At 33.7% G+C, this 11,404-nt stretch overlaps 4 protein-coding genes across 17 annotated transcripts; 2 read left to right on the top strand and 2 right to left on the bottom strand.

The window, feature by feature from the left end:
• The first annotated feature begins 482 nt into the window (after positions 1-482).
• LOC143366461 (ubiquitin thioesterase otubain-like) lies at positions 483-2,297 on the top strand. The gene is made up of 5 exons (XM_076807571.1): positions 483-648; positions 715-767; positions 1,079-1,378; positions 1,453-1,653; positions 1,763-2,297. Exons 1-5 carry the CDS (start codon positions 606-608, stop codon positions 1,958-1,960), a joined length of 795 nt encoding a protein of 264 aa, XP_076663686.1. The 5' UTR covers positions 483-605; the 3' UTR covers positions 1,961-2,297.
• A 188-nt stretch (positions 2,298-2,485) lies between these two features.
• Positions 2,486-3,771, bottom strand: Borcs7 (BLOC-1 related complex subunit 7). Of its 4 annotated transcripts, none has more exons than XM_076807574.1 (3): positions 3,643-3,771; positions 2,953-3,234; positions 2,486-2,880 (listed from the first exon to the last, which is right to left on the bottom strand). In XM_076807574.1, the coding sequence occupies exons 2-3, from the start codon at positions 3,088-3,090 to the stop codon at positions 2,701-2,703; spliced, it is 318 nt and encodes a 105-aa protein (XP_076663689.1). In that variant the 5' UTR covers positions 3,091-3,234; positions 3,643-3,771; the 3' UTR covers positions 2,486-2,700. The 4 variants fall into 4 exon arrangements, with proteins under 4 accessions (XP_076663689.1, XP_076663691.1, XP_076663690.1 ...); XM_076807576.1 differs by having other exon boundaries at positions 2,953-3,091; positions 3,643-3,764; XM_076807575.1 differs by having other exon boundaries at positions 2,953-3,091; positions 3,500-3,650.
• LOC143366462 (uncharacterized) lies at positions 3,763-5,915 on the top strand. Its single transcript, XM_076807572.1, has 5 exons — positions 3,763-3,802; positions 4,531-4,635; positions 4,705-4,896; positions 4,993-5,180; positions 5,485-5,915. The coding sequence occupies exons 2-5, from the start codon at positions 4,564-4,566 to the stop codon at positions 5,648-5,650; spliced, it is 618 nt and encodes a 205-aa protein (XP_076663687.1). The 5' UTR covers positions 3,763-3,802; positions 4,531-4,563; the 3' UTR covers positions 5,651-5,915.
• Positions 5,916-6,064: 149 nt separating this feature from the next.
• LOC143366460 (uncharacterized) lies at positions 6,065-11,198 on the bottom strand. 11 transcript variants are annotated; one of them, XM_076807567.1, is made up of 4 exons: positions 10,838-11,198; positions 10,074-10,253; positions 9,909-10,000; positions 6,065-9,842 (listed from the first exon to the last, which is right to left on the bottom strand). In XM_076807567.1, the coding sequence occupies exons 2-4, from the start codon at positions 10,168-10,170 to the stop codon at positions 7,890-7,892; spliced, it is 2,142 nt and encodes a 713-aa protein (XP_076663682.1). In that variant the 5' UTR covers positions 10,171-10,253; positions 10,838-11,198; the 3' UTR covers positions 6,065-7,889. The 11 variants fall into 11 exon arrangements, with proteins under 11 accessions (XP_076663682.1, XP_076663680.1, XP_076663681.1 ...); XM_076807565.1 differs by having other exon boundaries at positions 10,672-11,198; XM_076807566.1 differs by having other exon boundaries at positions 10,667-11,198.
• Positions 11,199-11,404: the final 206 nt, after the last annotated feature.

The raw sequence follows: 11,404 nt of genomic DNA on the forward strand, positions 1-11,404 counted from the left end.
AAATTTTTTTTTTGAAATTTCCTTCTTCAAATGTGCTTCGTATTATTAAAGATGATAAAAGTATTTCAAATTCTATTTATAGGTGACTTATCGCATGTACTCAATTTAGAAAGCGTATAAATTCATTGAGATATAGCTAGCTTTAGTTTTTATTTGTTGTATAATTCTATTGTTAGCTTTGATGTAAACCCGATATTAGCAACTTGGTTTTTTTAATGACAAGCGATAAATAATTTTATATTCTGCAACATTGCGGCAGCTGTAGTAACTAACATAGTAATAACAGACGTGCGTTTTCTAGTGGGGAAATGTGGTATTTTCATTGTATAAATTAAAGGAGAGAGGAGCGTTAATTTTTTATTTGGGGGCCATTTTTAAGAAACACGAATATATAGGGCGTAAAAATTTGAAGGGAATTGTTTAAAAATATACTATACTGTAGATGTATATTCGTCTATGTACTCCATTTCTAGAAACACAGTTGCCAATCTAAAGTGTTTAAATACGATGGTAAATGTCTTTTCAATTTCCACATGGACATCGGGCTTTTATTTACGACTGATAATTTGACAGTCGTTTCAAAATTTATGAAAATCTCCTGAAATATGGAAGAGAAATCCGTGAAAGAGCCATTATCGGAAAATACAGGTCTTTAAATATAAATTACGACGCGAAAACCGGAACATATAATTTATGATATTCATTTTATTACAGATGTCAACCAAGATGAGTTGATTCTTCAACAACAAAGGAGAATCGAAAAGGAGGTTAACATGCATTTTCTGTCATTTCCCGAATTCATATATCGAAAGTTTTCTTGTCAATCGATAATTATTTTTCAACAGTAAATCAGGAATTCTAATTCATCGTTTCTAATAATTGTCAGCAATGTTTATTCTTACCTTTTTCTGCCTCTTCGATAAATGTCTAGCTCGATGAATTATTTATACAAAATTTTCGCCGTACGTTGCATTAAAAGCGATCTTGTACTTCTGCATGAAATTTCTGGCGCTTTGCGAAAAATGCAATTTCAAAATTCTTGAATACGAATGTAGAATAAGCCTGTTCCATTTTCCAGATCTCTGAAACTATAGCTTTAGTCGGAGAGAAAGAGTCGATAAGGAGCTTGGAGCGTGAATACACAGAAGATGAGATATATCTCTCGAAAGCCAAGGTGTTGGCTCAGAAGTATTCGTATATTAGAAGGACTAGGCCGGACGGAAATTGTTTTTTTAGAGCCTTTAGCTATGCGTATCTTGAAAAATTAATTGGAAATAAGGACGAATATGAGAAGTTTCGCGAACTCGCGCTAAAGAGTAAAGACAGTCTGGTAGCATTAGGTTTTCCCCAATTTACAGTCGAAGATTTTCATGATACGGTAAATATGTGCAATTACGAATAATGGAACGACGGATTCATTGTCTGACAAGCTTCATCATCTTCGCGTTACAGTTTATGGAAGTGATCGATAAAGTAGGAGGGGACGCAGAATCAAGTTACATTGAATTACATAAACTTTTCAACGAACAAGGTTACTCCGACTATGTCGTCGTATACCTTAGATTAATTACATCTGGTCAATTACAACGCGAGGCTGATTTCTATCAGCACTTTATAGAAGGGGAACGCACTATTTCAGAATTCTGCCATCAAGTAAGTATCGCGAGCATTATTTCCTAATAGGAATTATTCGTATAATAAAACTTTTGCGAGGAAGAAGCACCAGCTACGTCGTTACCGTTTACTATTATTTATTTTACAGGAAGTGGAACCAATGTATAAAGAATCGGATCATATTCACATTATAGCAATGAGTACCGCTTTAGGAACCGGAGTACGCGTTCGTTACATGGATCGAGGTGCGGGAACCGAAGTAACCGCGCACGACTTCCCCGAAGGTGCTGCTCCGGCGGTTCATTTACTCTATCGTCCTGGTCATTATGATATCCTTTACCCTTGATAAATCATATTAATACATTCTGAAAAGTCTCTTTCATGACAAAAACTAATTATTTAGCAAATTATATCTTGTGTATGTAGTAAAAAATGTATGGAACTATAATTTGGTCAAGTGTCTAATAGCATTGTGGCTGTAAATGATTAATTTAGGCATTCTAATGTACAATTAAAAATGACGAGATTTTATGCAAATGGAAAAAAGGTATTCGCACACTGCATCTTTTCGAAAGCGTATAAGTTTAAATCAATTTCTTTTGATTGTATTAAATTGTTTCTCAATTCAAATTTATAAATTAAGTACATAAAATAAACAAGAAGTAATTTAACATAAAATATAATGTATTATTCTTTATATACCAATGAAAAAAAATCAATATAAATTGTACGAATCGGGTTTCATTCGAGTTTATAAGTTTAAAATAAGAGACTATATTATATCATATGTATTATTATAAACATTTCTCTAAGATACGTGGAACAGGAATCATGAGTCTTAGTGATAAGTGAAGCTAAATAATGATGGTAATATAACGCAACATTAATTTATTATTCATCGTATGTATAATATATTTTAAAAATCACTATTTCACATAAACATGTTAACATTATTTTTTTATAAAACTATAGTGGATAATTCTAAAATTAAAGTACATTATATATAACTTATGTGAAGCTTATTTACACGAATGGGACAAATGGTTGTTAAATACAAGTACAGCTGTAATATTCATTAGTTGCAGTTTATCTTTGCATGGCTCGCACTTGTTCGGTCACTTCTTCCAAGACCATGGAACTTCTGTTAATGGATTCCATTTGATATTCTAAATGAGCAGCTATAAGAGCAAGCTTCTTTAAATTAGTTTCCGCACCTTCTAGACCGTGCTCCTGCTGTGCAAAATTCCGCGCGCTATGCATTAATATCTGTAAGTACAGGTTGATTAAAAATTCATCTTGGATATATACATTTTACATAAAATTTATATGAAACGTTACTTCGCCGCTTTTCGAGCCCCTCTGTATTTGTCTAGCGAGAGAGGCAATGTTGTTCACGTTGACTTGTACTCTATCGGCCAATCTCATTTTTGATTCAACAAATAAACTGCGAGCACTTGTACTCGAAGCTGAAGCCATGCTGCACGAAAGCAGCGATTATATAATGTAAATTAATATACCTTTGGGTTAAATTGTGTAACCGATACTAGTATTATCAATATAATCATATAATTTGCAATTGCATTTTCAGAAATTTAATACTAGCATACAGAATTCTGTTTTCTGAGGAAAATGGAAGTAAAATAAACATAAATTAATATCGATGTAGCATTATTTATACTTTTGCTTAAAATCGAGCAAATTACAAGGAACTGTATAAAATTCTATACAAGTTCCTATTGAAAAACATCTTTGTTCTACTAGATTTAATTAGAATTACAATTAGAATTGTTTCATTTAAAAATAATTAAATCTATCAACATTATCACTTTGAAGAAATAATTTATGATATAGTTTAATGTACTATATACAAATACTTAATACTTGCCACTTTAAAACTGTGTTTAAAGTACATCATGACTGGCCTTTAATGATATTTTTAAGTAGATTGTAGTTGAAGTACATTAAATTTGTGATCATGTGAGAAATTTAAAATTTTCTTTTACTCTAAGAATGTCAAGCTGTACGTACGTGTCTGTTTGAAGTGAAACAAAGTGAAACAACAAAAAATTGAAATCAGCTGGTGTGGATACAGTATGCACACACACTCACGCACTGTGAACAGTGTGTAACGCGGATCGAATATGTCCAAGGACTAACCTAAAATTTTATAATCTCTACTGTAAATACGGTATGTAATACATATACTGTATGACTACATGTTTACTTAGGTTTCGAGTAGGTAATAATGAGAATAAAAGAAGTAGGGTACTTAATATTTGTGCAACAATGATTCTTGTTATTATATTGAAATGAACAATTCTTAAATATATAGTGTTGTAAATGTCACAGTCAAAGCGTTAATTCCGCGAAAGTATATATAATTTACTTATACATTCACTAGTCAACGTGTGCACACACTGATTTGATTAGCTAAAGTGAAATGAAATTTATACTTTTACTAGTAGATATAAATATTTTCACCCTGACTTAGGGAAAGTATGCACAAACAAAAATGCTTCATTTGAATTTTGATTGGATACTTTCTTTTAATTTATACTGTGTACAGAGGGTCGTGGTGCGGTCGCATTGGTGGCTATAATCACACACCCCTAAATGATGAAAACGCACCCCCTTTCCACTTTTCCTGAAAGAAAAATTTATTTTAGGTTATGGGGATTGTTATCTACGCGCTACATTTGCTTTATAGGTTTTGAAGTGGGACTGGGGGTGTCTATCCGTTATTATTATATTCAGTACAATTCTCTGTACGCATGAACGTAGCTATAATCTATAGCTACGTTCACGCGATCAATCCATTTGAATACATCCGCGGAATTAACTCTTTGACTCTAACGTAAACAAAACGAATTAATTAATTTCATTCGAAGCTTAATTTTTTCTTTCTTAAAAATTCAGGCTATTGCACGATTGAAATAAGAAATTTATAAGATGGAACTTGATGTCTACTTGCTCGCACAAGAAATCGACGAAGCGAATAAGCTTTCTGAAAAGGACGCAACAGTAAAGAACTTAATTATTACAGTAGGTAAATGATATAAAGGTAAATGACAATGTTCTGTTTTGTTATAGACCTTGCGCCAATTCAAGATAAAGCTAAGAAATCCTGTATTACCACAGCATGAAATTGAGTCACGTGCTGGATCCCGTCCTCCGACGCGCGACGAAGTAGAAAGGTTTGAAGAATTAGTACCTATTAAGAAAGGATCCTTTAATCCAACGGAAGATAAAATAATTAATGATAATTGGAAGGCTTTCTGTAAGGTTTGTTAATTAAACCTGTTTTTTCACATACTAATGATAAATGCTGAATAAAATTTGTTTGCTGTTAACTTTAAGCATTTCATTATTTCTGTACAGTTGCATAAGTGGCAGTCCAGTAAGGTTCAACAATTTTTAGTCTTACGAGAAGAAAATACCACTTACATTCGCAGTAAAAAGCAAAGACGCATGTTCGTACAGTTCATAGCCGATGGCTTACCAAATAGGACTCTGTACAGTGTGTATCACAGATTTAGGAATTTATATGCAGAGCGTTTGCAAAGAAGGTAGCACTGAATTCTTAAAAATAAAGAAATACTTTATAATGTTGCGCAAAGCTTGATGTAGGATGATGGTATACTGATTATTTATTTAATGTATTCGCAAAATATTGATTAGTAAAAAAACATAATTTAAAATAGATTCTAATCATAGGTCATGTAATTTTCATTGTTACATATGCAAAAGTGTATGTATTATAACTGGATTTTTAAATATTTTTGGATGAAGTTCAAAGAACAATAGATTCATAATAGATAAAATGTTCAATTGGTATTTATTTTTACATTTAACTTTGTTTAAATTATTAAGGTTCCAGCCAGACGAAGACGAAATGATTCTAAACCACCTAGAACATAATCCGAATCTTGATGAAAGGCGGAAATATTCAGATCTCGCTAAAGTTTTAAAACGAACTCGAGCATCTATTTGGCGTCGCTACAGGTTACTCAAGAAAAAACGACGAGTGCAGTCATAAGACTTACCAACAGAAAGTTAAATACTAATATATTTTCCATCTTCTTTTTTCAGTTCTATCTCTCAATTCTTAAAATTTTAATGTTGAGTTTGTTTTTTACAATGAAATTGTTGTTTTATGTCTGATTTTTAGATCATATCTTTAAGTATTATGCTTTAGTATATTTAGTATGCTCTTATGTAATCTTAATATACAAAGCAGAAAACTCCTATATGTTTGTGTGTTGCCTAAAAACATTCGAACAATAAACTCTGGGATCACGAAATATGCCTCAGCTCATTATGCCTGACTAATCCAGACGAATGTGACCATTTTCAAAAAAAAAAAAAAATTTTTTATAAAATCTAAATTTTGGGCGAAGCCGATTAGTGAAGCTAGTAGTTAAAAGTGAAAGCAGAAATGGTAATTTATGAATGATATTTTAATGCATTGCATGCATAGTTTATGAACAGTCAATTTTTCCATGATGATCTCATCTGTGTTATTTGAATGGCACAATGAATCATTATTTATAATTTACATAATACAAATTTTAAGATTATACATGTTTAAGTATGTAAAATGAATTTCAAAAAAGATTAAAGTGTAAAATATTTCTATAAGTTTAAAATAAAAATTGTACAGATTTATACTTAATAAGTTGTCACGTGAAAATGTAATAAAGTACATACAGAAAGACTTGCATAACATACATTCGGTAATATATATGTAAGCAGTAATGAAATTATACTTACATTTAATGAATGTAGTAGCAGTTTTAGTACTTTGCGAAATTGTTATGTACTAACTTAGAACTAATATCCGTAATGCATATAAAGCTAATATGTTCTAACAAATTAAATATAACACAGATTGTATTGAAGATTGGAGGCTACGCTATAATACCTATATCAGCAATATAAAAAGTTATAATATTGACGATTTCCGATGACGAACACCTACTGATATTCTCATTTAATTAGCTTCAGTAAAGGATTTATAAAATTTTCTCTCATCATTAATGCACTTATATAAGTAAGAATCAGTCTCTTTCTTGTAATGTATTAATAGCAACTGACATTTGTAGATTTTTGTACATTTCCCATTCTGCGTATCAAAATTCGCGAAATCATACATAAAAAACGGACAGTTATTTTAGTAATAATTCGGAACAAAATATATTTGCAAGGGCAATATGTAAATAGGTTTAAATTTGTCTGTGTACTTTGTGTATTATCTTCTTTTTCCAATGAAACTTTGTATTTTTAATCAAATGCCTAAACTAGTGCTTTATATTACGTTTCATGTCACAGATACTAATGTAAAATAAAATACAAGATTTTGTGGAAAATCTAATAATAAATAACGCTTATACTATGCAGTTCATAAAAGATTCTATAATTAAGTCAATTTTCTAAAATAAAATATTTGACTGCAATTAGCTTGCAATATATGATCTTGAAATTCCACTTACGCTCAAATCGCCCGCAGCGCCTGCGGTTAACATTCCAAAATTTATGAAAATCTCTTGAAATATGGAAGAGAAATCTGTGAAAGAGCCGTTACCGGAAAATACAAGTTTTTAACTGCAAAATTACGACTCGAAAACAGGAACATATAATTTATAATATTCATTTTATTACAAAAACGGAAAAATCCTACGGTCGTGGGCGCGGGCGATTTGAGCGTAAGTGGAATTCGCCCCAGATATGAATGTAGTACATATTGATGTATAGCACGAAGGATACATATGAAATAATAATAGAAATATACGATATGTATACTATTTGTTACAAAGTATAATTGCCAATATGCAAAGTAATAATACTACCAATATATATTATTATTGAAATGTATAAATTTCTCACTGAAAAGAGAGAAGAAATTTAAATTAATTCATAATTTTCGAATTTAGAGTAATAATGTGGTAAAATATTCATAGCCATGTATTCAAGTTGTCATATCTGCATATGCGTATTCAACTCATACAATCATTATTGCATATAGATAAGGATATAAATTTTGTTGTAATAAAGCACTAGTCTGGATAGATTAGTTATTTACGAGTATTTAAATAATTATTTCTCTGTAAAAAAAAGGAGCTGCTCATATATTTACACAAGTGCGCGATTTCTACAATAATGTTGTATCATACGCTATAAGAATCGTAGCACATTCTATAGTCTTTCAGCAGTCTATGTGTAACTCATTACGATGCACAAGTAAAATCAGTGGTTCGAATACAACGAATCGTATCTTTTTAAAACATTTGTCCTATCACAGCAAGTGACCGCACTGCAGATTGTACATTATTCACATGAATGTGGTGAGCCACCTGATGGTGATGGTCATCTACGACCATTTCACCATATTGAGCTCTACAACGCTTTTGATGTGCGAATAAACTTCCGCTGTGACTATACGCAGCTCCGCACGTTTTACATACATATGGTTTCTCCCCAGAATGAGTGTAAGTATGTTCTTTTAAAGTACTAAGTCGTTTGAATGCTTTACCGCACGTCTTACAAAGATAATTAGCTTCACCCGTATGTCGAGTTAAGTGCCGCCTGAAAGCTGAGCTTACAGCGAACGCTGCGCTACATACGTGGCAGACGAATGGCTTGTCGCCCGTGTGGATCCTAATGTGGTTCGCCAAACTGGTCGTTGTCGTGAACCCACTGTTGCAAGTTTTACACACGTGCGGCTTAACGCCGGTATGAGTTCTCATGTGATATGTGAGGGAAGAATTACTCGGATACACTTTACTACAAATATGACACAAGTATTCCCTTGGAACCTTTTCTTTCGGCTTGTGTGTTCTTTGATGGAGAACGAGACGGGCTTGACTAGCGCAGACTTTCCGACAAATCTCGCAAGTAACTGGTTCAGCTTTAGGCTTATGCATCGCTACGTGACGTCTAAGGCCTTTCTTCGTAGCCATGATTTTATCACAATGCTGACATTTGTATTCGCCAGAACCGTCTTCGTCGCTTTCCTCCTTTTTAATACTTTCACTCTCCTGCGAAGTATTAGTCGTGGTATTCGGGAAAGAGTCGTCGTCGGAGTCAAAGAACTTGTTGTCGTCTACTAAATTATCTAACAATCCGTGGCCATGCTTTTCCGCGTGTTTCTTTAATGTGTCCGGTCTGAAGAACCATTTCTTACATACAGTACAGGAATATTTTTTGTCTCCGTGCACGAGAGCGTGTCTTTTTAGATTTTTTAAGGAAGAACAGTACTGACTACAAATATCACATTTGTACAATTCAGGTGCATTTTCGAATTCGTCCACTTCATTTACAGTACCGCTCTCGTCATCTGTATCTTCGTCAGGTTTAGTTTCCTTCCTCAGCTCTTTGTTATCCTTCTGTTCGTCCGTGTTAATCTGCTTGATCATATTGTTCAGCTTCTCTGTATGGGACTTTAAATGGCGCGCAAAGCTTTGAGGCTTAGAAAAGCAAGCGTGACACAATTTACAAGCGAGAGGTTTGGACGTGTGTATCTTTTTATGATTCTTCATGTTCTCTTGTTTGTAAAACATTTTCAAGCAGACATCGCATTTATACTTCTTTTCGTGAACAAGGGAATGCTTCTTTAAGCCTTTCTGTGTACTATAACGCTTTAAACATATTTTACATTTAAATTTCGATTCCCTGGAATCCTGACTATCGCTACTAGGATCGTAATAATTATCATCGATTTCATCTTCGCTGTAAGTTTTATGAGGCACTGACTTTAGTTTCCTAGCAGATGTGCGTTTCTGTGGAACTCTTTCTTCTTCTTCCACGATAGTTTCGGTTAATATGGTTTCGCTGAGATACTCTTCTTCTTGTTTCTTCTCATTATCTTCCGCATTTCGATCGATAGCTTGACTTTCTTCGGGCTTAATTTGCATCTCTATAGTCTCAGAGATATCGCTGCTACTTCCTTGAGTAAGAGAAGTCTGATGAATATTATTCTCTACGGCGCAAGGTTCTTTCTCAATTTCCTTAGCTCCTTCGAACCCAATGGAACATATGAAAAGCTTTTCGCTCTGCATATCGATCTGACTAGCGCTTAAGCTAGACTCGTCTCTCGGATACGAATTACTTTGCACGAACTCTTGAGAGTTCACCGTCGCTTGCATCTCTTCTTTTACAAAATAGTCTTCGTCGCTGACTGGCTTTTTTGGTAAAGCTGCTCTTGTTTCTGATTCTGTCTGCGTGCACGTATCCTGAAATGTCCGGGTATATATACATTTGTTGGGTAGCGTCTAAGATGTTCAAAGCATTATATTTACCACGATCGTAACCTTTGTTGGTTTATTATAGTACAGTCGTAATTTGGCATCAGAGTGTTGACACTGTTGCCTAAATTCATGAGCAACGCTCGCTTTATAAATGCAAAGATCACAAATTAATGAAGGTAATCCATCTTGTTCATGAATTTCTATTGATCCGCATACTTGTATTTTTTGTGGAAGACTCGAAAAGTCGCTTACTTCTTGATCGGTACAAAAAATAGGAGATAAATTTGTACCCTCTGTAAGGCAAATTCTGCATATTCTTTCCATATTAAGTGGCAAATCAAAGTATCCTGTCATTGCTTATTGAAAGTAAGAAATACTCTATCCGTTGTATACTTCCTGTAAATAATGAATATAGAACATGTTACATGACGGTTCTGCTAATTAAGTATGCTTTGTTAATATTCCATGCGCTTTCTCACGGAAAGAAAATTATACACTTTATGACAGAAACATTAAGTTTTATAATAAAGATCGAACCTAAATATATGTCGTGCATAGTGATAACTCTTATTTTACGCATATCGCTAAAAATAGCGTGCCCGATATATTATTGCCAATAGAAAATAGAAAAATGTTAGAAGCGAATTCATAAAGTTCCGAAACTTTGTGGCAAAATACGTGCTCGGATACGTTCGTACAGTCGGCAATAACATATACGCAGAGGCAAATTCAGATCCATCATACGAGCTACGAACATTTTGCTCTAAAAACGCTTATTTTTTAAACAGGCAAATAAAAAAAAAGATTACTGTACAAAAATCGGAGGTTCTCAACCTTCGGATCTTTTGTGCACCGCGAAAACATGCCACGATGTTGAGACAATGTCTTAGCAGTGATGCCCAGACGAATTCGAGTGAAGCTTCTGCGAGGAATCTCCGTTCCTTAAATTTTTATAACGCACAGCCTTCGCGGAGTTTTACCGTGCGCTACGGGATAATGTCACACGTCCCATTGTTGATTATACGCATCTCGTTCTTGTCACACTGTTCAATGAAAAAAAAATTCAACACTTCTCTGCCCCTTTTGTTCAATGGCTTCTCTACATATCCGTTAAGGCCTACTACGAAAGTTGAGAGCAATCTGAACGAGTTCACGGAGCAAGACGTGTATAAAGAACTTGCGAAACGGAGTGTGATGGGTCAATACAAAGAAAGGCCATGTATATATAGACGTACGCTTTGATAATGGTGCTCCGGGGTACTTCGCACCGATAGTTTGTTTCATGTAATAGAATACAACCGCACAACGTAAAAAGTTAAACGTACACTGAACGAGGCGGAGAACTACATGTACCTATAGTGAAAAGTATTCTATTCACGCATTTCATTTTCAGTTACAATAACAAATTTTAACGATTTAACTGTAATGCATATAAGAATTTTACTTTTAAAATTTGTCGTATATATCGCGAATATAAATTTATCAGCTGCGATATGTAAAACGCAGTGGACGAGTGCGTAACGATATCCGCGCGTTATCGGGAACGC

The sequence above is a fragment of the Andrena cerasifolii genome, chromosome 2 (genome assembly GCF_050908995.1).
Source record: "Andrena cerasifolii isolate SP2316 chromosome 2, iyAndCera1_principal, whole genome shotgun sequence".
Lineage (NCBI taxonomy): Eukaryota > Metazoa > Arthropoda > Insecta > Hymenoptera > Andrenidae > Andrena > Andrena cerasifolii.

What these genes read in the sequence shown, in the direction of transcription:
- LOC143366461 (XM_076807571.1), top strand. Translation starts at nt 606, where the DNA reads ATGGAAGAGAAATCCGTGAAAGAGCCATTATCGGAAAATACAG. An exon ending in AAAGGAGAATCGAAAAGGAG is followed by an intron (nt 768 to 1,078) that starts GTTAACATGCAT and finishes TCCATTTTCCAG; the next exon opens with ATCTCTGAAACTATAGCTTT. An exon ending in TTTCAGAATTCTGCCATCAA is followed by an intron (nt 1,654 to 1,762) that starts GTAAGTATCGCG and finishes TTTATTTTACAG; the next exon opens with GAAGTGGAACCAATGTATAA.
- LOC143366460 (XM_076807561.1), bottom strand. Translation starts at nt 10,211, where the DNA reads ATGACAGGATACTTTGATTTGCCACTTAATATGGAAAGAATATGCAGA. An exon ending in CAACAAAGGTTACGATCGTG is followed by an intron (nt 9,843 to 9,908) that starts GTAAATATAATG and finishes CGGACATTTCAG; the next exon opens with GATACGTGCACGCAGACAGA.
- Borcs7 (XM_076807574.1), bottom strand. Translation starts at nt 3,090, where the DNA reads ATGGCTTCAGCTTCGAGTACAAGTGCTCGCAGTTTATTTGTTGAATCA. An exon ending in GGGGCTCGAAAAGCGGCGAA is followed by an intron (nt 2,881 to 2,952) that starts GTAACGTTTCAT and finishes CTGTACTTACAG; the next exon opens with ATATTAATGCATAGCGCGCG.
- LOC143366462 (XM_076807572.1), top strand. Translation starts at nt 4,564, where the DNA reads ATGGAACTTGATGTCTACTTGCTCGCACAAGAAATCGACGAAGCGAAT. An exon ending in TTTCTGAAAAGGACGCAACA is followed by an intron (nt 4,636 to 4,704) that starts GTAAAGAACTTA and finishes GTTTTGTTATAG; the next exon opens with ACCTTGCGCCAATTCAAGAT. An exon ending in ATTGGAAGGCTTTCTGTAAG is followed by an intron (nt 4,897 to 4,992) that starts GTTTGTTAATTA and finishes ATTTCTGTACAG; the next exon opens with TTGCATAAGTGGCAGTCCAG.